The sequence below is a fragment of the Sycon ciliatum genome, chromosome 8, assembly GCF_964019385.1.
Source record: "Sycon ciliatum chromosome 8, ocSycCili1.1, whole genome shotgun sequence".
Taxonomy (NCBI): Eukaryota; Metazoa; Porifera; class Calcarea; order Leucosolenida; family Sycettidae; genus Sycon; species Sycon ciliatum.
The window spans coordinates 6897128-6920531 of NC_088650.1; the positions used below are offsets into that span (position 1 = coordinate 6897128).

At 45.8% G+C, this 23404-nt stretch overlaps 2 protein-coding genes across 2 annotated transcripts in view; one reads left to right on the forward strand and one right to left on the reverse strand.

Annotated features, from left to right (window-relative positions):
- LOC135823068 (syntaxin-binding protein 1-like) overlaps positions 1-9432 on the reverse strand; it is a 17408-nt gene extending 7976 nt beyond the window's left edge. Inside the window, exons 1-14 of the mRNA XM_065335898.1 lie at positions 9184-9432; positions 9044-9093; positions 7724-7805; positions 6522-6598; positions 6188-6269; positions 5827-5877; positions 5497-5549; positions 4962-5042; positions 4148-4215; positions 3818-3905; positions 2484-2524; positions 2093-2138; positions 1530-1573; positions 525-580 (exon numbers count right to left, since the gene is read on the reverse strand). Of these exons, the coding sequence (XP_065191970.1) occupies positions 525-580; positions 1530-1573; positions 2093-2138; positions 2484-2524; positions 3818-3905; positions 4148-4215; positions 4962-5042; positions 5497-5549; positions 5827-5877; positions 6188-6269; positions 6522-6598; positions 7724-7805; positions 9044-9093; positions 9184-9211 (847 nt within the window). The 5' untranslated portion in view covers positions 9212-9432. The remainder of the gene's footprint in view (positions 1-524; positions 581-1529; positions 1574-2092; positions 2139-2483; positions 2525-3817; positions 3906-4147; positions 4216-4961; positions 5043-5496; positions 5550-5826; positions 5878-6187; positions 6270-6521; positions 6599-7723; positions 7806-9043; positions 9094-9183) is intronic.
- Positions 9433-9750: 318 nt separating this feature from the next.
- Positions 9751-18789, forward strand: LOC135823070 (L-threonine 3-dehydrogenase-like). Its single transcript, XM_065335899.1, has 12 exons — positions 9751-10122; positions 10470-10525; positions 11175-11277; positions 11624-11686; positions 12337-12423; positions 12567-12632; positions 14221-14281; positions 14498-14595; positions 15877-15967; positions 16560-16596; positions 17525-17649; positions 18237-18789. The coding sequence occupies exons 1-12, from the start codon at positions 9954-9956 to the stop codon at positions 18349-18351; spliced, it is 1071 nt and encodes a 356-aa protein (XP_065191971.1). The 5' UTR covers positions 9751-9953; the 3' UTR covers positions 18352-18789.
- The last annotated feature ends 4615 nt before the right edge of the window (positions 18790-23404 follow it).

A 23404-nucleotide genomic window follows, 5' to 3' on the forward strand; every position in this document is an offset into this window, starting at 1 on the left:
AGTTATTTGTCGTCTCTGAAACGAACATTGTTCGTTGGGGGGGGGGGGGGGGGGGGGCAAAATCACAAGTAGACCGACACTGTACATGTACGTGCATGCGGTTTCGGTCGTCCAGTATGAACGACGTTCATTTCAGGGACGACAACTATTGCGATGACCCCTAAGTCCATGGATGTCTGTAGCACTTATGGATAACTATTTGACGGAAAAGTCACACATCCCATGTTCCAGTCATGAAACACCACATCAGTCACCGGCAACAGGCAGACTGCACTCAGCAGACAGATCGACAGGAGCGTAGTGCAAGAGAGTCAAGTACGGAAGCCGTGTGCAACAGCATTCAACGCACGCGTGTCTACCCATACGTACGCATGTTCTTACGCATGTACACACGCACAGGGTGACGACGCTTCTGATATTTAAAAAAAGGCTAGCGGGTGGGGATGGTGAATTCCGGTTCCCAATACAACTTGACCTTACAATAAGGTTGAAGGACAGTGAACACTATTGGATAAAGAGCTTACCGTCCAGCAAACACTCTCGCTCTCCCGTCTGTCCACTACCACCAGTGAACGCATACCTGACCAGACAAACACACAAGCACACACACACACACAAACAAGATCACTGGTAAAACTAGCTGTATCTTACCTTGACTATGTCGAGCAATGAGTTACAGTCCATTTCAAAACTATAGACGCGTAGGGTTTTTGAAATATTTCAAATTTGGCTGGAACTTTTTGAGAATAGTTTTCGGAATATTGCTCAGGATCGCTCCACAATTACTCTCATATAGTTTCTAAACGATTGGATAACAGACGCCCAATTTTGAAAAATTTATGCACAAAGTGATCACAGATTTTATGTGGTATAGATGCTGGCATAACGGTTTTTGCCTAGGTACGCGTCTATAGTTTTGAAATGGACTGTAGCCAACTGCAAAGTATGTTGATAGGCAATGTACTCCAAATGACGCTTACTACCGAATTTGCGACGTTACTTTACTGGCCAAGGGGTGTAGTAGTTTGCGAGCCCTAAACTCAACCCAATTTATTTGAAAAATCTACACAAAAGCCCCGAAATGAGGTGGTGCATACTTCATGCAGGCATTAATAAAAGACCGGAGCCAATGCCGGAAAATACAGTTTGTAAAAACTCGGATGTTATGGTATGGTATTTTTAGTGTACTTCACCATAGGCACAGGCATTGCTGCCTTCTTGCTGTGGATTATGAATGATGCCACGGCTCCTAGGCTATGATAAAAATTGAGCCAATAGTAATATGTAAAGAGAAACGGACAATACCTGACTGTATAATATCTCGTTACCTTGGTGGACTGTTAGTCATAACTAGCAACTTATAGGTCCTTTTCTCTTTATATAACACAGCTTGTTTTTGCAATTTATCTTGGTCCCACTGGCTCAGCTACACAACTGAACATCTGGCTGCATGCCCAGCAGCTTGCGAGGCAATGCCTGCTCACAGGCTGCACCCAACAGCCTCAACGCAGCGCAATCAGCTAACTCACCGGAAAACATCATTCTCGATCTTGAGAAGGTCATACGTCATTGCCTAAGATAACACATGCACAAGGCACAGAAGAAGAACACTAGTTAGTCAGGGGCGTACATGTAGCTGGTCCCCGTTTGGGGTGGGCAATACACGACCGCATATGTGTATGATGGCCGGTGCATGTCATTCAGGGTCATTATGTGCATGCTGAATCTAGGTGGAGATTTTTAGGGGGTGCATGTGAACCTGCAGTGACAAAGCAACACCAACTAGAGCCAAAGTGATGTCAGCTAAACTGCAAAAGGTTTTATCAGCCTTTCCAGTTAGTGACCTCCTCGCTACATGAGCTAGTTATTTGTCTTACTTTTCCGAAAAGTTCTTTCTCATATACTAATCTCACATCACTCAATGCATGCGAAGCTGTGAATGTTTGTTGTAGCAATGTTGCTCTCACCACCCACATGTGAATAGGGACAACAGTACTGAAGTACCGCCATGCATAACAGACAGTTCATCCAGCACACGCGTGAACACCTGGCAGCAACAAACGCTCATTCCCCATATTGACAGGCAAATTACCTGGAACGTCAGCTCGTGTAACACCGGGGATACTGGGTCAAACCCTCTGCAAGAACATACACACACACACGCACACACACACACACACACACACACAGTCACACATACATGTGCGCATCCCAACACAACCTGTTCATGTATGATGATGATTTTTGCCAGACGAAGAATATACAAAAGTAACCGATGCATCACCTGCATCAGGAGTTGAAGAATGCACCACAAATGATAATTCTTTGGCATTTACGAGTAGATATGAAGCGCATGAAGCTCAGAAGAAGGAAGCACTTCACCCTGCAGTCTTCTGAAGCTCAGGAGTACCTACAAATAACCTATCAGATCTGCAGTAACGTATTCTGTCGAGAAGAAGCACCCACACTCGATTTACTCTCACCTGTCCAAGATAAGAAGCTGAGATTTTGATTTTCCGGGTGCCTGCAATGTATGGGTTGTGGTGAGACAGAGACACAAACACATTGTCATTGAACAAACAGAAAGCAAACAAACAAACAAGGTCACATTTGAAGATCAGTGACGGGCCATCCATGAATGTCGCCACATGCAAAGGGTATGGATCGGTTTTCTCGTAGCTCAGCTACGTCTCAACTAGTCATTGTCTGCAACTTGGCAAAGCTATGTACATCCAGGGATGAATTTATCCTGTATCGCATCGCAGTTTGCGATGCAAAATCGATCTACTGCTACTCAAAAGTCACCATGACTCGCAGAAAATTGCGATGCATACACACTATCCATGCCTAGCCTGTGCTGTCATGTAACATGCATACAGTGCGGTGTATGGGGTGCAGACACTCTCAATCTGCGTGCATATGTATTCTTCAGTCGGTTTTTTGCAAATGGGCTTTCGGCATCACTCTCAAGAAGGACAATGTGGTAAATACCCTACCTTCAAAGAAAAAATGCTAATAAAAATCAAAGACTGCTACACAATTGTGATTTCGTATAGCAGAAACTGCTATGCAAAAATATGACAGTAAATTCATCCCTGCCATCCATCCGCACTATACACATAGAATACTGAAGTAGCAGTAAAAGTCTTTGTATACGGCTATAAAGAAGACTTATCCTTCCGGTTCTATTATACGACTGTGGTCTGTGGACGTTGACAGCGGCACTCGGCAACAGGCTTGCCACGTGACATCGCCGCAACTACAATCCATTCTTGGCGTAGTGTATCCCCCAAAAAATATCGAATAAAAAACGTGTACAAACTGTCCAACCAAGTACCGATCACCACAACATGTAGGGGGGAAAGGTGCTGGTTATGGTTTGGCCCTGTGATCAGAGAAGGCATTGACTCAACATTCTACACAAGCTCTCAGACTTTCTATCGACACCAAAAACATCAAGAAGCCCAGAGGACGACCCGTAACCAGACGGATCAACAACATCGAGAATGACTAAGACAAAACAATAAACAATAGGTAGCTTTTCCCTGCAATGTAAAAATAGAGAGAATGTGTACATATATTTCTCGTGTTTATTTCTCTACTACCGACAGGTGCGTTAGCCCCATGGGTGATCTCACTCATGGGCTACATGCGAACTGTTCTTCCTATTCTTACTTCGAAGTATTTTAATTTATAGAAAAGAATAATATCCTTGGCTCCCCACCCGAGTCCATTCTTATTCTTAATACTAAAAATATAAAGACAAAGAATTTTGACCAATCACATGTAGAATACCATCCAATGTTAAGCTGCTCACCTGGCCGAGGTTTGAGTCGACATCGCGCTTATACTTGTCCAGCGACTCCTGTACTTTGTCTGCTAGCTCCTTGGTGCGATCTGACTCACTGCACCGACAAAAAAAGGCGCGCATGCACACACACACACACAGAGCCTTCCCTTAGAAGTTAGAACCATACGAGTTTACTCAGTTTAGTGTCACCAAAATGCCAGCGACCCGGATGACTGAAAGCACAGTTGTAGACAGGAGTGCGCATTGCTGGCTGAACATCGCAACTATTTCAACAATGGCATTCACCACAAGATTCTGAAATGCAGAGGACAAGAACAAGAGAGCAAGACAACTCACGATCGATAGCGCACGGCAGGGAACTCATTCAGGGTGAAGCAGACTGTTGAAATTTGTTCAGCTAAACGCTGCAGAGAGACAAACACAATGACAAACACACACACACACACACGCACATACAGCAGGAGAACGGCAAAGAAGAAGTACAGAGAACATCAAAACAGGCACTGTGACTTACTCAAACCCTTTTATTGAGAGCTGCTGACCTTTTATTGCACCCAAAAAGTCAACATACAGTCAAATCTCTTTAGGACGAACACTGATAAGGCGAACTTTCCATTAGTACGAACTAGGGCCAATCCTATGGTTGGTCAGGAATTAAATCAAGTCAAAATTATTCGTTTACGACGAACTCCTGTACGGTGAACTTTCGCGAAGACGAATTATTCTCAAGCGTGATTTCAACAAAATCAACGCGCAGCACGAACTTTCGGTCCCCTTGTGTGTGCTGGCTGTATATTTTTTTCCGATTGTCAAGGCCTCTTGTACGGGAAAAACGAATTGACAGCATGTTACAAGGCGGATCGGAGGTCATGCCGTCATGAATTCATTGCACATTGTACTTCAAGTACTTGAATTAGTACCTGTTGCTAGCTTATGCTATGAAGAAATGCTTTACATGTGCCACAGCATGCAATTTCACAGAAAAACAACCCATATGATATGTAAATCAATGTTTTGGCCAGATCTGGATAAGGCAAACAAACGTGTTCAGTCCCTTGAAGTTCGTCCTAACGAGGTTCGACTGTAGTACTAAATTTAGGTGCAGTAAATGTTCAAAAGTAATTCGGGCGTATGTACCTGTACCACTTACATCTAAGCTGACTGAACGGGCACGTGATGACGAAGGACTGAAGAAGTGCTGGAACGCATCGGGTGCGTCCAGACTGAACACCTGTTGGACCAAAGGAACGGAAAACCAAAAACACATCATAGCACACGAGGTTGCAAAAACAGGGCTGACCGACTGCTGCCTCTGTCCGTGTCTAATAATGCAACGGAATACATGTACTAGTTTAGTATAGCCTAGCCAAATACCAGAAGCGAGACTTGACTCTCACGGATACTGATATAATCGACGTTGCAATAAATCCATGTCTTCTCGAGAAAATGCTGTGAGATGAGGGAGAGCAAGGTTAATGTACGTGCAAGAATATGCGCCAAAATGGTGCAATGATTTTACAAGGAACGCGAATAGTGCATCAAAAAAAGTGACATTGTAACAAATTTGACACCGACAGCTGCAAGAAATAGAGGCACCAGCAGGTAGTTGCAAGGAGGCGGCTACGCAGAATTGTGGCACAGTGAGATACAGCAAGCGGTGGCAAAGCTACCTCTCTCTCACTTACCCTGCTTTCCGCCGGCATGAAGGCGATATTCACTTCCTTCATCGTACGAATGACTGTAGTCACAGAAGTGCAAAAGGAGAATGAAAATTTCAATTTTACTCATTTACCATTCTAACGGCACATGCGCAAACTGAAAATAGCAAATCAAGATGATCAAGATGAAGAGAAGCTAAGAAACTAAACTAATAATTTCTGGTTGATGACCGCATGGATTCCCCATTTGACACACAGGTCGGTAATTATGCCAGGGAACTAACTCCGGACAGACATGGCAGAAAAACAATGACTGAGATGTGTGTGCCCATGGCTGCCACAACATGTTCTACTGACCTCGGGCAATGCTTGGTACGGCGAGCTTCTGGAACAGGGCGTCTGAGCATGCTGCATACATACAAGCACGTACACATGTATACACAAATGAACATGTACACAAGCGTGTACACACGCGCACACACCCACACCCACACACGCACGCACACCCACCCACACACATAACACACACAACAAATCGTCAACACCAAATTAGCACGACTGATCACACAGTGCGACAAGCGGTAGTGAAGGAAAGGGGAAATCCCCACCTGATAGCAGGACAGAGACTTATCTTGGCAGTGACAATTATACAACCACTAGATCCACACAGGATGGAATAGTAAACATGTGATACGGCATGCAATGAGACAAAGCTTACGTTCTGTGAAGAAGATGTGAGCGGAGCGATATAGTGGCTCTGATCGGTCGTTCACAAAGTCCCGGACAATCGATGTAACAGACTGTACAGAATAGAATACACACGATAATGAATATTAGCAATGACATGTGTGTGTTGCATGGAGAGAGGAATCAAGAGATAGGGATAGAAATAAGGATAGAGATAGGGATAGATACAAAGAGAGAGAGAGAGAGAGAGAGAGAGAGAGAGAGAGAGAGAATGAATGAAGGGCTCGTGGATTTCCACAAACTAAAAAGCCTGCAAGCCAACACTTGGTACGACTAGGAGTTTCACACAATGCCATTCAACCTACAGCTTCTGTTGGCGAGATGAAATAGATGGCATCGAGGTGAGGAAGCGGCTCGCGTGATTTTTCAATAGACTCCACCACTGCGAGCACAAAAAAGACAAACTCAAATCACATACCAACCCATATGACACATGCACCAAGGCCCTAGGATTGATGCTGGGCAGAATAAAGGAAGCGCCAATCACTGTGTGCCAGGCATGTACATGAGCAAGAAAATGGTAACAATACCATTACTACCCCCCACCTACCACCACACACACGCACTGCATCCCTCCAACTGTGGAGTCTCTGGTAAGCTGCATCTCTCTCTCTCTCTCTGTCTGTCTCTGTCATTATAATTATCTGTCTGTCTGTCTCTCTCTCTCTCTCTCTGTATGTGTGTCTGTCTGTCTGCATCCCCCCCCCCCCCCCCCCCCCACACACACACACTACTTTTCTTCCCAATATGATACGCCACTGATTGACTGATCAGAAAGAGAAGCTTATAGAGAGTAGAATAAAGAAGAGAACAATGAAGAGACTAGGCTCAGTGAGTCTTGAAGAGTGAATCTGAGTAGCAAATGAGGTTGCTACAGCTACATAATACAGTGTAAAAAGAAAAAGGACATATGGAAACGAGTTAAGAGTAACTCTCCACCACTGTAGCTAGATACTATATACAGTCAGAAAGTGCAACCACTAGGCACAACACTGACAGAGTACTGAATACAGTGTATTATGATTATTAATAGTGAATCTGAGTAGCAAATGAGGTTGCTACAGCTACAGCTACAGCAAGATATTTGCATATTTGTGCCATAATATGATGTAAGCACATTTTGCTTTGCCCGTACAAGAGGCTTCCAGTAGATATTTGCATACAGTGTATTACGATTATTAGAGGGGTTTTTTTTTAGCACACATGCGCATTTCACTAGTTTGGTTTAGCACACAAGCAGACTTTCACCAAAACCTATTTTCAGCAATAAAGGGGAAAACGTGGCACACATGCATACACTTCCACTTCCACATGCCCATCGTTGAAGCGATGATAGCGAACAAGCCATGTTAGACATAGCAACTTGTGCTGGGATTACACCAGGCAACAGCTTGCAGTGCTGATGAATTGACCACCACTAATGCTAGCCAGGTCTACACCGCACAGCTGATCAAAGTGCATACACACAGAGACATAAAGACACAGACAGCACCGTGGATGCACTCACGTGTTATGCCACGCGACAAGATCTCGTGCATCTTGCAGCATGCTGAGATCACACGCATACTGAGGTGGTCCACAACCAACACCTAGCAGCCACACGAGAGAGAGAGAGAGAGAGAGAGAGAGAGAGAGAGAGAGAGAGAGAGAGAGAGAGAGAGAGAGAGAGAGAGAGAGAGAGAGAGAGAGAGAGAGAGAGAGAGAGAGAGACATAACAAGGAAAGCACACAGTCATATCTCATATGCAAGGTCAAGGTCATGACCAAGGATCTCACCTAATGAATCATAAGCCAATACTGTCAGGTGCAGTAGAGCTGCGCGCCCAAGAACGTTGTTTCGAGTGGGACGTTCTTATTTTTCAGCAATCTGGTGCGTTCTTATCGCATTCTTAGAAACAATTCGTACTGGACCATATGTAGTTAACTTCGCTAATAACGACTGCGGATATGACGACAATTCGCGAATAACAACAGAATTCCCATGCCCAGAGCAAAGTCCCATGTACTGTAATATATAGACTTCGGGTATAACGACACTTCACGAAAAAGGACACATTTCTGCCGCCCCGCCGAGCGTCGTTATACGCAAAGTTGACTGTATCCCGAATTCTGCCAGAAAACCAGCATTGCCGGACCTTAAATTTATAGGCTGTGGCATTCTTAGCTTTTCAGGCTGGACGTTCTTGGGCTTGGGACGTCAGATATTAAATTTTGTTAACACAACGGTACATTCTGACGGGCGAATGGTGATGAGTGTGTACACTTATGGCAATGGCGGCGGACAGCAGCTTTGCAATGTGTACCGGAGGAATTCGGGTTTTCAATCACACCACTTCAATGCTCAATTACTCAACAAGGACGAAAAAAGGAAAAAAAAAGATAGAAAGTGTATGACTGTACACTCTCCTGCTTGCATTAGCTGGACGTGCCTTGTATGGTACACATGTCAAGCACGCAGCTTACATTACTCAAAAACGCAATCCTGGTCAGCACATCAATGTGACATTGCATGTGACATTGCATCACTATTTTGTATATAATTACAGCCTGTTGTTGAACATGTTCACATGTCAACTTCTGAAGTCCAATGGGAATTAGTGTTCACAATTAAATTTTGTTGGCAGTCGAGTGAGGCCACAAGGAACAAACTACGTTGGAGTCACAATGGGGTCATGAATATGCATGTACATGTACGTCAAGCCGCTTCGGATCGTACTGTTACTGTGTTAGGTTACAAAGAGAAAACGGGACATTTTTGGTCATTGAAATACTCAGCAACAACATCACATCAGCAACCACAAGGCACAGAGGTGCAACGCCAAACCTACCGCCCATTGCCCTTTCTTAGTCACAGCGTCAATCACATCAGTCTGGATGCCTGCAAGCAGGGCACATATTATACATGCCGTTACAAACCTTCACAGCTCTCCACATCGGTGACAAACATGAGAAATCAGGATTCGCTTACGCTGAGCAACGAGATTTTTCAAAGACATGTTGGAGGAGGCTCGGAGTCCAGCTCCAAAAGCGAAGCAAATTTAGCCAATCGTTGCTATGATGAGAAGAATGTTAACACTAAAGTGCAATGGTAGCTGCCTTTCAATGACTAAGAAGCCAGTGAGAGATAAATTCTGCAGCCTACAGTATGTGTTGGAAAGGCCTCTTCTTCACTTCACTCTTGACTTCACAGCTCAAACAACATCGTCGACGTCCTGCAGGCTGCAGCCTACAAGTACAACTATTTATAGGCTGCAGAGTTCAGACAGTCAGTGCATACGGGCCATGTACCAGATGTACGGGCACTACATCATGCAAGCTGTGCAGTTTTGTGAAACGCTTTTTAGATGAAAGCTTCCCGAAATGTGACGTCATACGAGTTGGATGTGTGCGATTTTAGACTGCTGAAGTAGGATTTCCTTCTCAAAATCTAGTAAAACACGATCTTTTCAAAGCAGTTGGTTGAATCCAGCGAATGGCCATGAAACCTGTATAAAAGACCTTCGATTTGCAGAGGGATGCCATTCCCAGTCTTTGCTTTTGCAGTGCCGTGCGTGGTTGGTTTGGTGCCTCGGCCGGTCAGTCCTGACGATGGAGTGCTTTTTGCAAAAGGCGTCGATCCTTTCTGCAGCTGTCAAGCCCAGCTTTCTACCCTTCGACCCTGGGTAGTTAGTTGTATTTTCATCTTCACATTCGCTGTCTGCTCTTGTGAATAATATACTAGTATTAAACCGAACAACAATGGCTGCCGTGCCCGACTCCATGACCGGTCTGCTGAAAAGCAACCCCACAAAGTCCTACGATCTGACCACGCTGCCTGTTCCCAAACCGGAGTCCGGAGAGTTGCTGGTCAAGGTGCTCCGTGCCTCTATTTGCGGATCCGACATTATGCTGTATAATTGGACGGAGGGTAAGTGCAGTCAACCCTGCGTGCGTGCGCGTAGTTTTCTCATGTTTCCACACGTGGCAATAATTATTATAATTTTTTTGATGCATTGTATCACTATCTCCAGTCTGCAATTTTTCTTCAAAAGGGACTTCAAAATCGCTTGCAGCATGTGCGATCTATGCATTCCCCTCTTGATTGTTACGCAGTATCCTTTTCTTATTATGATACACTGAATCACTACTTGATTGCGTAATTATTATTATGAAAGCGAAATGGAAGACTGGTTATTATTAGTATTGTGGTCAGGAAATGTTTTGGTGCAACACTAACATAATGTTGCCTTGCATGTGCTGCGTACCTTTTTGCAGGTGCACGCGTCATTGCTTCACTTCCGTTCACTCCTGGTCACGAATGTGTTGCAGAGGTGAGTCTCCGTTCTGAAGAAAGACCGCGATTTGGTTGACTCAGCACCATGAAAATCACGTGCAATCAACGTCGCACTTGTGTACGAAGACTATAAAATCCCAATCCGTGGAAACAGCAGCGCCCGGCACTGTGCCGCTACTTTAGGTGGTGCTGGCTGAAGTTTGTAGGAGGACACAGCACCTTTTTTTTCCAAAACATGGAGATCGCTATTGCGTCCAGCAGTATTTTCCCGTGAATCTCCATGTAGGAAAGTAGCTCGCCTCTTGCCAATGAAGACTAACGGGGGCACATACGAGAATTTTCACTTCTGTGTACGGGCCAGTGATAATAGAGCAATGTTCATCGTTTGCACGACTAGCAGCAATGCGCAGCAGAAATAACCTAGGTCGTACGGTAGCATGACCACATGAACTGGTGCGAGTTAAAAACAAGAAACTTCACCCGGAGCTGCACACTCTGGCTTATCTACTCTTGGTGTAACTGGAAAATACCTGTGTGGTCGTCTAGAACGGATTTGTGTGCTTCTTTTTTTTAGTGTCCCGTTTTCGTGCAACTGTCTTTCGAGAATTTCAGTATGGCGTCTGAGCGTGATTTCACCACGAATTCGTATTGCTGCTGCTGTTTGCTTGCACACTGTCCGCGTGCAGATTGTTTCAGTCGGGTCGGACGTGGGAGCGGAGTTTGAAGTCGGCAAGCGCGTATGCTGCGAGAATCATTACTATTGTGGACACTGTTATCAGTGCACACACGGTAAGGGACAGTCGTAAATATAGATATTTATTTAGAAACGAAGAAGAGAAGAGAAAGTGACTGGTTTTCGTTTCTTAGGTATCGGTATTTGCGGATGGACCCTAAAGCTGCCGGCCATTAGTTTTATTTCTATCTTGTTGGGCACCCAGATCCCCTAGTTAACAATGACAACAAGAGCAACTAGTCTGCATCACAGTAACATGGATTATTTGATACCTGTTTGTTAATCCACTGTTGGCACTGATTGCACCTCTATATATGCCCTGTTGGTGCTCACGATGAGCCTAGTTTCCTTGTGAATAGTCGACAGCTGTCTTACTCGTGGCATTTCTTGTTTGTCCTCCAGACCAGCGTCACATTTGCCAGAACCTCAGCCAGTATGGACATGGCAAAGGCACCGTCCATGGAGGTAAGTGATCACACACCCCATCCATCCGAGAAGTAATTATATTAGTTTGCTGGTGTTTTGCAGCATTGGGAAGTTACCTTTCGGGTAGCTTGTGTATCAAAATGGCGTCTCCTCCTCCCTCCCCCATCCAGTATTGTAATAAGCCAGCAACCCCGGTAAACGAGAAATATTTCTTCAAGTAGAATGTCCCATTCGTACACACTAGATCAGTATATCAAGTTGGTCAATCCTGCACCTCCTAATGCTGTGGGATTTGTGTTACACACAAGGTGCTGGGTTACAACCAAACCCTTGTGCATACTCATGGTGTTATGCTGTAGATCTTTCTTCCTTGTGCCATTGACTTGCAAGGAGCTGCTTTGGGTGTTAACAATCAAAGCAGCTGTCAGCCACCAAGGCAAGGGCTTCTGTTCACATTGCACAGGAAAAATACACACCATTGTCCACGCGGGTGGCACACAGACTGCATGCCAGTAGCTCTACTGCCACTGGACAGCTTGTGTGTGTGCAGAGCCTGCACTCTTTGTCCCTGTAGTCTTCATCTCGTATTTCTGTGTCAGTGCGTGAAGATCACCATCTTATGAATGAACTGCTGGATTTCTTTGTTAGTATCTAAGTAAGCTTTTTTTGTTTTTGTTTTGTGTTGGAAGGTTGCTCTCAATATAGTATCATTCCGGCTCGCTATGCGTACTTACTGAAAACCAGCCTGGACAACGACATTGCATGTCTGCTAGAGCGTAAGTGGTACTGTGTCCTGTATTGCAGAGAGGCCTGCAGCTTATCTGGAATGGAGTCTACGCGTAGTGTGCTTGAGCAGAACTTTCTCGCTGGGTTGAGTGCCTTGCAACACTCATGCTTTTTGTCTTTTTCCTCTTTTCAGCTTTTGGAGTGGCACATCAAGCCTGCGAAGCTTTGGAACCCAGTGGTGATACAGTTCTCGTTCAGGGTGAGTTCACTCAAGCTTCTCTTAGTGCTGTCAACTTCAGTACCGTAGAATCCCGCGGATAAGCCCATGCCCGCGCATAAGCCCAGGGTTTGTTCGAACATCACACAGCTTCATCGTACAAGCCCATGGGCCTAGGTCACACCGAGAGTCCATAAATTATGGACTCTTGGCCATACCATGTACGTAGTACAGGCACATTAATAATTTTTTTAGTACATTTCAGCACAATCATCGGTTGTTTTTGTTTGCACAGTGGATTTTAGCATGTATTTCTCACTTCCTTGATACTTTTCAATAGCACAACTTGGTGTCGGCGTATAAGCCCATGTTCTCGTATAAGCCCACCGAAATGTCCTTGTGAAACAGATAAGCCCATGGGCTTATCCGCGGGATTCTACGGTATAGGATTGGACCAACTTTACTGGACTGCTGGTTTCGATTATTAGTGTGTTACACCATGGATCATGCTCATTCTACCTGACTTTTCAGTCTATGACCATGTTCTAGTTGCATATTATGTTATTTGTAAGACCCTGCTGGGTTACCTTGGTGGGGAAAAGGCAAAGAATCTGCGTGCCCCCCCCCCCCCCCCCCCTCGTGCTGGTGAGTTCCTGGCTGGTTGCATCATGCCCTGCTTTATTTAGTTGGTATGGAGTGGTTTCACGTCTTTTGTCACACATTGCCGACATGGTGTGACCCTGATATTATTATTATTATAGGCTTTTCCGCGTTGGCATCGCCAAGCAAGCTTGGCTAGCCTTCGCATAAGCTGCTCCATGATGATGAGACGAAACAATGAGTGCATGTATATACGATCTAGGACAGAACCAAGGTTGAGGGTATTTTGAAGGAAGCTGCAAGTTGTGTTGAGGAACACAAAGTCGCAAACTCTACGAAAGTAAACTGCAAGAAATGTTTTGGGGTTGATTTCATGATTATTGTAGTCACAGGTTGTGTTAGAAGCATTAAAGGTTGTGTTTTCACAGGTATGTTGTTTACATTTTTATTCTTTTACAGGATAATATTTTCACGAAATATGTTAGTCAATGAGTTTTGTTATGGTACACCGTACAGCCATGCAGCTGCCACAGGTGGAAGCAGTATTAGGCTTTGATGTATGCTTTTATTCTGTGACCCTGATATGCAGTACTGTAGTTGTGTGGAGTAGAAGCCAGCATAGCTCTCTCTTGTGTGGTCTTGTTATAGATGTGCAGCAGCTTGACTAGTACATGTAGTGCAGCTCTTATCCTCCTGCATTGAAGATTCCATCTTCATACTGGCACTCTCAGTCCTCTATGGGCGTGTGTGGTTTGCCAGGATAGCTTGAGGAGACATTAACCTGCTCGTTCGATACCCACCTCAGATAGCTCCGTGCTGGGTCTGGGAAGTTTGGCCAGCAACAGACTCTCTATACTCATTGATGTTTTGGTGAATGCTGATACATTGGTACAGTTCACTTGATAATCCTGCACTTGTTCATACATGTGTGTTCCTGGGCAGTGATGTGCGAAATTTGGCTTTCTTTTATTGTTGCTCCACATTGCAGTCCTTCATGCTATATTTTGTTTTCTGTTTCTTTTCCTTTCAGGCTGTGGCCCTATCGGGATCTTCTGCGTTGCGCTGTGCAACCTCATGGGTGCCTCCAAGATGTAAGCATTATTTTCTGTTTTCCCGTTCTTTAGACTAAAACAACTAGAACAGCAATGACGCTGGGTAAAGAATTCTGGGAAATACACAATACTGCAAGTGTGGAAAACCAATACAGCTCGCTACTTTCTTTTTTTAGACTGGCGTGGACTGTGCCGATGCATGCGCCATACCTACATTGTTATTTCCGTATCGGTTGCATTTCCTGTATTCTGCAGCATTGTCACAGACATCGTGGATGATAAACTAGAGCTGGCGCGGACATTTGGTGCCACCGTACTCGTCAATGGCCTGAAGGAAAACCTGAAAGAAGCTGGTGAGTTCCTGTCTGGTTGCATCATGCCCTGCTTATTAGTTGGTATGGAGTGGTTTCCCGTCTTTTATCACGTGGCTACATTTTTAGTCACACATTGCCAGCATAGTGTGACCCTGATATTCAGTAGTTGGGTGGAGTAGAAGCCAGCATGGCTCTCTCTCTCTCTCTCTCTCGTATGGCCTTGTGATCGATATGTACAGCAACTTTATTAGTACAGATAGACTCTCTCTAATGCTAATACGGTATAATTCGAACATTCCGTGTATTTCGAACTTTTTCGTCGTACTCATCTTCTGCAAGTCGCTTCAAAATCGAATGCGTAATTCAAAGTACAAAAAATGCACCGACTGAATTATTCGTACAGAAGGGCAGTTTACAGTACAGTGTGTCCTTCGAACGCGTAATTCGCAGTGAGATGGGGTTGCTTCAAAGTTCATTCTGTTCAAAAATCGATCCCTGGTCTGCTCCAGGATCAACAATAGCGTTTAAGAAACCCACCTTGTCTCGAAATTTGAAGCCCGTGCGAGGCAAAGTGCAAAGATTTGATTGAAGACTACTTCTTCCAGGTGGTTGACTCCTTTCGCGGATCTCAGTGGCCAGCTCGTGCGCGGAGATGTTTGCGAACAACAACACTAGTGACTGGAAGTCGTAAGAACTGTCTGTGCATCTGCTCCACTTCCGTTCTTCACAACGACGTGCTGCTGTCCGACGGCCTTTCATGGCGCGGATTAAGCAGCGCTGTTCCATTACGTTGAAATTGTTTCAGGACAGCTGCAGTGACTAACGACTTCTTCACTAGAAGATAAAGATATTGTCTGGCTTGGTCCATTGTGCATGACCATCTACGTTTCGTTCATGCTAATAAAATGTTCAGAACTAATCAGCATGAGATTTACAGTATTTTGACATACATATCAGTGCATTGGGCTGCATTTGGATAGCTTTTTTTCCGGATAATTCGAAGTTGGGGCCTGTCGATTTGAGGTTCGAATTAAAGGGGGTCTACCTGCAGTGCATCTCTTATCCTCCTGCATTGAAGATTCCATCTTCATACTGGCACTCTCAGTCCTCTATGGGCATGTGTGGTTTGCCAGGATAGCTTGAGGAGACATTAACCTGCTCGTTCGATACCCACCTCAGATAGCTCCGTGCTGGGTCTGGGAAGTTTGGCCAGCAACAGACTCTCTATATCCATTGATGTTTTGGTGAATGCTGATACATTGGTACAGTTCACTTGATAATCCTGCACTTGTTCATGCGTGTGTGTGTGTTCCTGGACAGTGATGCGAGAAACTGGTGGTGACGGTGTTGGTCGGCTAGTGGAGGCATCCGGTGTGGCTCCCATGTTGAATAACTGCTTTACTTTGCTCAGGTGAGTGCTTTAGTTGGCTGCCATGCAAGCAGACGCACACATCTTGTTTGAGCTGCTGCTGCTGCATGGAGGTGTAGTGTGTTCTCTCTCTTTCTATCTATCCATCTCTCTCCTGAGTTGCCTCCGGCCTTTATTGGCAGCTGGCGTGTCATCTCCGCATCTCTTGATGGTGCAGTGGAGATGTCAGTCTTGTGCTTGGGAGTAAAGCAATGACCTCGTTCGATACCCACCTCAGATCTGTTTCTGTGCTGGGACTGGGAAGTTTGGCAAGGCACATGCCGCTTGTTGTGGCCACCCCACCCCCATCCTGTGCATGGCTCTTTCTGGCTGGAGTGATGTCCTTAGTCTTAATCTGTTTACTGCTTTCCCCTCGTCGCATGTAATGTGCACAAATACAGGAAATGGTATCCTGCTTTGCTGTCTGATTGTGCTTATAATTATCATACATGTGGTTTGTTGTATAGCTAGGACATGATTGCTATGCACCTGCCGGCATTGCCACTGACTGTTTGCTAGCTCTTGTGCACCAGGATAACCCTACTAACATCTGCTTTTCTGTGTGTGTGGTGTGTGTGTGTTTATGGTGCATCAGGAAGGGAGGCACGGTGTTGGCTGTAGGACTACCAAAGGTGAGCTTAGTTGACTATGGTGCACTTAGACGGTTGATCCTGGTTCGGCCTCCATCTATGAAAGATGCTGTAGAAGAGTTGGTGCATATACTTGTTTGTGCCAGGGTAGCCGAGCTATGCAGTGCTGCCGTACAACCTGGCTTTACAGGGAAAGAAGGCTTACGGCCACCTTCTTCTTCTGGGTTGTATCCAATTTGGATTGTATCCAGTTTTCAGCTGTTCTGATGCCCCGTTCCCGCTTTCATGAGCATTTTAAACATCCTGTGTGTGGTTCATGTACATGTACCGGTATGTAAGAGAACAAGAAACTGTTTTTTTTATACAAAAGAAAAAGGACCAAGGAACTACAAGCTATAATAGAGAGGTTTCGCTCTATGTAGTTACGTATGAAAATCCGTATGTCGTACGCGCCGGGGAGCGAGGGCAACTTTCATGCCTAAATCTCTCTATGGATTTCCTAACAAAGCTCTTTCCTACGTTGTGTCCTCCATAGGACGTTTTGAAATATTTTTTCGCATTCTCCGCATTTGTCCATGGCAACGTCCAAGCTGCGCGAAACACAAGGTACACACACCGTACACCACGTGCAAAATAAAATGGAAAACGCTGTTTCTGTTCGTGGTGCATGCGGTGTTCGCATGCAGCCAACGCGTCTCCAAAGCAACAACGCATGTTAAGCAGTCGTGGAGAAATCACGTAGAACGAAACCCAACAGCTCTGATTTTTACGTATGAAAATTCCGTGCAGTTCCTACGTTGTTTTCATACGTAATTCCGTAGAGCAAAACCTCCCTATTGTCCACTAACACCACCAGTTACTAAACAATCAGCTCCTGCGATAACATTGCACGGCACTGACCGACGGTACTGACGTTCTACAACTAACTTTTTTTCTTCCTTTTTTGTGTATATGTTGTTTTGTAATATAGGCTCCTCTGCATGTCGAGAATCCTTTACCCGATGTCATGTTCAAGTCGTTGACACTGCGCACCGTCCACGGCCGCAAGATTTTCAGCACCTGGGAGAAGTCCGAGGAGATTTTAGCCAGTGGAAAGTAAGATATTAGTTTGACTTCATCTGGGGTGTTACTGCTCCTGTGTTCATTCTGTATGTCTGAGAATGTATAGCAGTACTTTCCTTGTACAGTTGCTCTCGGTGAAAACCGACCCAGAGTGCACATTTAGCGTCCTCGACTTGCATGCCCTTGACTCCCTGGAAGTGGCACGGACGCGGCTGGACGTACATCTGTACACAAACACATTGATGTAATCGGAACTGGTCCCGGGCGCCAGCTTTGCGCTTTGGATCGGATTTCACTGAGCGAGACTGTACAGTCATGTACACAAATGTGTACCTGACGGATTCGGACCGGTCCACGAATGAAGAACCTTCCATTCGTGAAAACGAGCGCCTCTAAGGGACTCTGATGAATCCTCGAACCCAGGCGACGAATCGACATTCGTTTCGTGTCGGTACGTGTGTTGCGAAAGGTCCCTGTTGTCTCCGTGCCGCCTATTCGTATAATATATCAGATCTTCTTCACTGTCAACTTCTTAACATGTACCTGCTTCGCTTCTGAAACCGTAACAGTCCGTCTTTTCACCTCTTGCATCACTTAGTATTTTTCTTCCTCTTTTTCAGGATCGACATCTCGCCCGTCATCACCCATCGCTTCCCACTGACCAAGTTTGAAGACGCTTTTGCTGCCCTGTTCTCTGGCGCTGCGTGCAAGATCATACTCGATCCTCAAACCTAGACGTATTGCTTTTCTCTCACTTTTCCCGTCCAGCATTCTCCTACTTGGCAGCGTCTGTAGTGGTGGAATGCTGGTTTTGCCATGCTTATGCGCTTCTTTTCCAATGCCATGGTGCACTGCTCTTCTTCAGATTTGTTGTCGAAATTCATGGACTTCATATCAAAGGAGCATATCTATTACATAAAAATGATAGGTAAATCTACCTTCCTAGCTATAAAATTACTTTTTACTACCCAGTCATAGAATGTGAGGAGAGCTATTTTCTTTCTAATTTTTACAATGTAGTACTGTGCATGTACTAGATGCTTTTGCGCTGTGCTCCTCAGACAGACAGACTTTCGCTATAAGGACACGTGTTCATAACTCTACTAGATAGAACACTGTGTATTCGCTGGGTATAAAATATGGATAAGAAGAACTCCCGTTATTGCAAGCAAATGCCACCGGTCCCTAGGCGCTTGGTGTTCGTCCTAAAAGAGTGTCTGTACGCACGCGTGCGCGCATACGTACAGACATACCCTCCTAAAATTATGAAAACGGGCCATATATGGCTGTGTTTACATGAGGCGTTTCAACCCGGGTTGAGTTCGACCCGGGTCAGATTTCAACCCGCCATATGCACAAAGTGAATGGCGCGTTTACATGACGCATTGCGCTTGACCCGGGTTGAAATTTCGCCCCGGGTTGATTTCAAGTCATTTTCAACCCTCCCCCCAAGGGGAGGGTTGAAACCAACCCGGGTCAAGAAAATCGTACAAACGTACTTCTGTGCGTATCTCGCGCCAGGTTTGAACAGCACTGCAGATGCAAATTTCGCGCGAACGGATTCACGTGACCATGCAGGACTGTAGAAGTGGACTTTTGGCGGCATATCAGTATTTGACCCGGGTCAACTGTCTTCATGTAAACGCTCACCTCTTTTGTCTGTCGTACAGACTTTCAACCCGGGCTGAACTCGACCCGGGTTGAAACTTCTCATGTAAACACAGCTTAATATAGTGCACGAGTTGTCTGTCATTTGTACACGTTTAGTGTACAGTTTCATGCAAGCAAGAGTACAACTTTGTCATACAAACTTGTGGGTGGGTACGGCGTTGTAGTACATATTCGACATAATGTACTAGAGCTGTTTTCTTGTACATTCCCGTGGATAACGCGGGTTTTATGCAAAAATTCTCAGCAACGCGGATGAAAGCCAAAAATAACGCGGAAAATTGCGCGTCCGCGGTCTCTGGGGTATTATGGGCCGTTATGGCAATTTTAGATTATAAAACAGAGAGGTTCCAGGCTGTCCAAGAGTGTAGGCTGAGCTGGTTCAAACAAGAGGACAGAGAAACTTCTTTTAAAGTGCTTTAACTCTGAGTTTCACGCACTAAGCGATCATCAGACAACAGCAATGAGTAAATCTGGATCAGTATTGGTTTAGATACCCACAAACTTGCAAAGTGTAAATGACTGCATCAGGGCGCAAATCTAAAAGTTGTGAATGGCGGCAGTGCAAAGCATAAATGACTGCATCATGGGGCAAATCGAAAAGTGCGAATGACAGCAGTGGTGAAAGGTGACAACCACTGGAGCTGGTTGTCTCTTACTTAAAGGGGAAGTCCGGTGAAAAATTTAAATTTCAGGGTCGGTAGAGTTTTGGGCGCTGAGTCGAATGGTGTTGGTCCCACGTGTCTCTGCCAAAGCGTTCTCGAGATATTTCCGTTTGAAAAACTGAGTTTCGGGGGCTGCGCCATGACGTCATGCGGCCGCGCCACACCCTCCGCAACGTCATAGCGTGCAGCTAGGTCAAAAGGAGTGCGTGAAAGCAATAGTGTCAGTGCTATTTCAAATGATTTGGCGACTGATATTAGGTGGTGCAAGCGACCCCGAAGACCTAACTCCTTGTGAGAGTGAGGATGCAGCCATGGCTGACCTTCATGAGTTTGGTCTGGCGCTGAGAACCTCGGTATTCAGCTGAAGAAATGGCCGCGCGGGCCGGTCAAGAGTGAGCGCTACTGAGTTTCCGACTGATGAAGAAGCAGCAGCTATTGCAGACGAGGCTGATATAATTATCAGATCGCTGGAGAGCAGGGTCGCCAAAATGGAGAAGAGTGATGCGAGTACTCTAAATGTTGTTCCATACCGATTCGCTTAGACTCCAGTAGCCTGGCACATGGTGATGTTTTGGTGCGAACTTGGCATATTTCGGACTACTCAATTGGAGAACAGTGCAGGCTCTTTGAACCACGGGCACGGCTCTCCGCTCGCAACGCTATGGAATCTGAAAGTTCTAGGTCCGGGAGCTGTTCGCTGTTTTGTCACTTGTCACGGTTGTGCACTCATCGCTGTAGCAAAAAATAATGAGGCGGGACTGGAGCGGAAAACTAAAATTTTCTTTCTCAAAGCACAACCACCGGCACCGGCAAGGAGAAACGCACGTAGCGTCGTTCTCTGACCACATGAACTGATACGAGTGTAGTACATGACAAGTCTGTGTACGTGTGTTGACTAGTTTTCTGAGTCTTGTGACTCGAGTCTTGTTGTAGCTACCCCTGCACGGCAGTGCGCGAGTAGTTCCGTGTGTGAGTTTGTTGACTGCACTACAGCTAGCATGCACGCAGCGCATTGCTAGAGCCGTAGAGGCCTTGCTGACGGAAAAAGTCCAACTCGGAAACGGCTAAAATACGGTATAACCTCGAGGTTTACCGAGCTGAAAATCACAAGGAAAGTAGTGTTTGTAACACTGAATCGAATGGTCTTGGTCCGAAGAAGCTGCGACAAACGGTTCCCCAATCGAACGCGCTCCGAATATGGCCATTTTGTACACAACTAGATGGTGTGGCTACCTGGCTGCACGCTGTGACGTCATCACCTGGATCTGGGTGATGTGCGCTCAAATTCGCGCTTGTTCGATTGGGCGTATCTGACGAACCATAGGCCGCAGCCTCCTCGGACAAAGACCATTCGACTCAGCGACCCGAACTCTACGGACTGTGAAATTTAAATTTTTCACCGGACTTCCCCTTTAATTATAGGTTATAATAATATGAGAATGTTTTATGATTTATGATTACCAGTAACGTTAGGTTGTGTGTAGATGGCAAGAGAGCATACGAGTACATGTACGAGAAGACGGCCCATTCACTTTCTGCAACGCCAAGTGCGACGTGCTGAGCCTGAGGTGCCAAATTCTACTAATACTATCAGCCGGGAAATTGCCCGATTTTGTTGATGTTCTTGAAATATCTCCCTTTTTCCCCCCGACCAGAAAACCTCCCTGCTACAGTGCTAGCATGCTCGACACGGATTTTGCGGCAAGTGTGCTAAAGCCAAAAGGCGCGTTCAGACTACTGATAAAAAGTGACCGATTGGGAAAGTTTCCAAGGTTATTTGATCACGTGACGTGCTGCGGCAGTAAAAAAGTGCTCAGGCTAGCCTGAGCACTTTTTTTCCCCCAGCCTAGGCTGGGGGAAAAAGGGAAAATCCCTTCGCAGTGCCGTGGTGAGAGCTGCAACCGAGAGTACATAACCCCCAGAGTGTGCAACGCCTGATCCAGCTCTGCATAGGGTCTTGGTCGAGCGTAATCGGATCTTTGCGTCATAATACCGTACACATCTGAGGGGAACCCGGGGAGTCGCGGGTACTCTCGAATCAAAAACAACGGCGCTCTGCCTCGATACCGGCCTTGTGCTGGTGTGGAGTGTACGCATGACATCAGAAGATCCGATTCCGCTCGACCAAGACCCTATGCAGAGCTGTATCGGCGTTGCACAATCTGGGGGGGGGGGGGGGGGGGGTTATGTACTCTTGCTGCAACTTACTGTAAATATACAAAATTTCGGCGCTGCAAAATTTCGGCACTTCACGATTTTTGACATTTCGGCGGTGATTTATTTTCAGCGTGGGGTATAGAGGGCATGGTATAGTGCGACAGATGCTGTGAAAAATTTCACCGGCGTTTTGGGTCGGTGCCGAATATAGCCGAAATTAAATGGCTGCCGAAAATTTGTATATTTACAGTAGTTACGTAACGGTTAGGGGTGTGCGGATAATGCTCGAAGAGGTGGCAGATTCTGCTCGAAAAGCAGTGAAATTGGCAGAACCATATAAACCTTATGGCGGGCAATTCTTCGAATTCTGCTCCATTTCTTTATCCACGTACCAAACATGCATGAAACTTACCAGAAAAGGTACCGAATTCTGCCAATTTTTCTGCCGGCAGAATGCGCATATGCCTAGTAAGTAACGGTATTAAACGTTAGTTTATCGGTAGTGGGAATGCCCTTCACGTTTTATCCCTATTCACGGTAGTCTGAACGCACCCTAACCATGCCTGTACAGTGGTCCACTCGTCAGTGCAGGTGGCATTCTTTCCCTATCAGGCGCGTAGCACCTCTGTTGGAGGGGGGGGGGGTCTGGGGTGTCCCCCCTGGAAAATTTTGAAATTAGGGTGCAAAATCCTGCATTCTGGGCGAGAAAGTGGTCCGGCCGGACCGGCTGCTACGCCCCTGCCTATGCATGGTCAATGTGCTTACATAGCAGGCACCAGTTTTACCCCTACATGTTTAGGCTATAGGGCAAGACCTCCCAGGGGCGTCGCAAGGTATTCGACATTGTTGCGGTCATGAATGGGCGGAGGGCGCGGGGTCCTCCCCGGGGATTTTTTTTTACGGAAATCGGGTCCATACAGTGAAACCTGTCTAAGACGACCGCTCAAGGGACCTTCAAAACACGGTCTCTGTTACCAGGTGCTCTCCTTATCCAGGGTCATTTGGCTGGAAATAGCATCCTTGGGTCCTGGTTGCAGTGGTCTTCTGGGACAGGTGGTCGCCTTATCCGAGTGGTTGCCTTGCCAGGTTTTACTGTATTTCATTGCTTTCAAAAATCACAAGATGAAAGCCGCACCAGTTCCGACGTCCCTGTCTCCCTACTGGCAGCCCAACCTGGAGGGTGATCTCCCTACCAGAGACAACTTGAAGTTGCCAGGTCTTGACATACAGTAAAACCTGTCAAGGTGACCACCTTGATAAGGTGACCACCTTGATAAGGCGACCACCTGTCCTAGAAG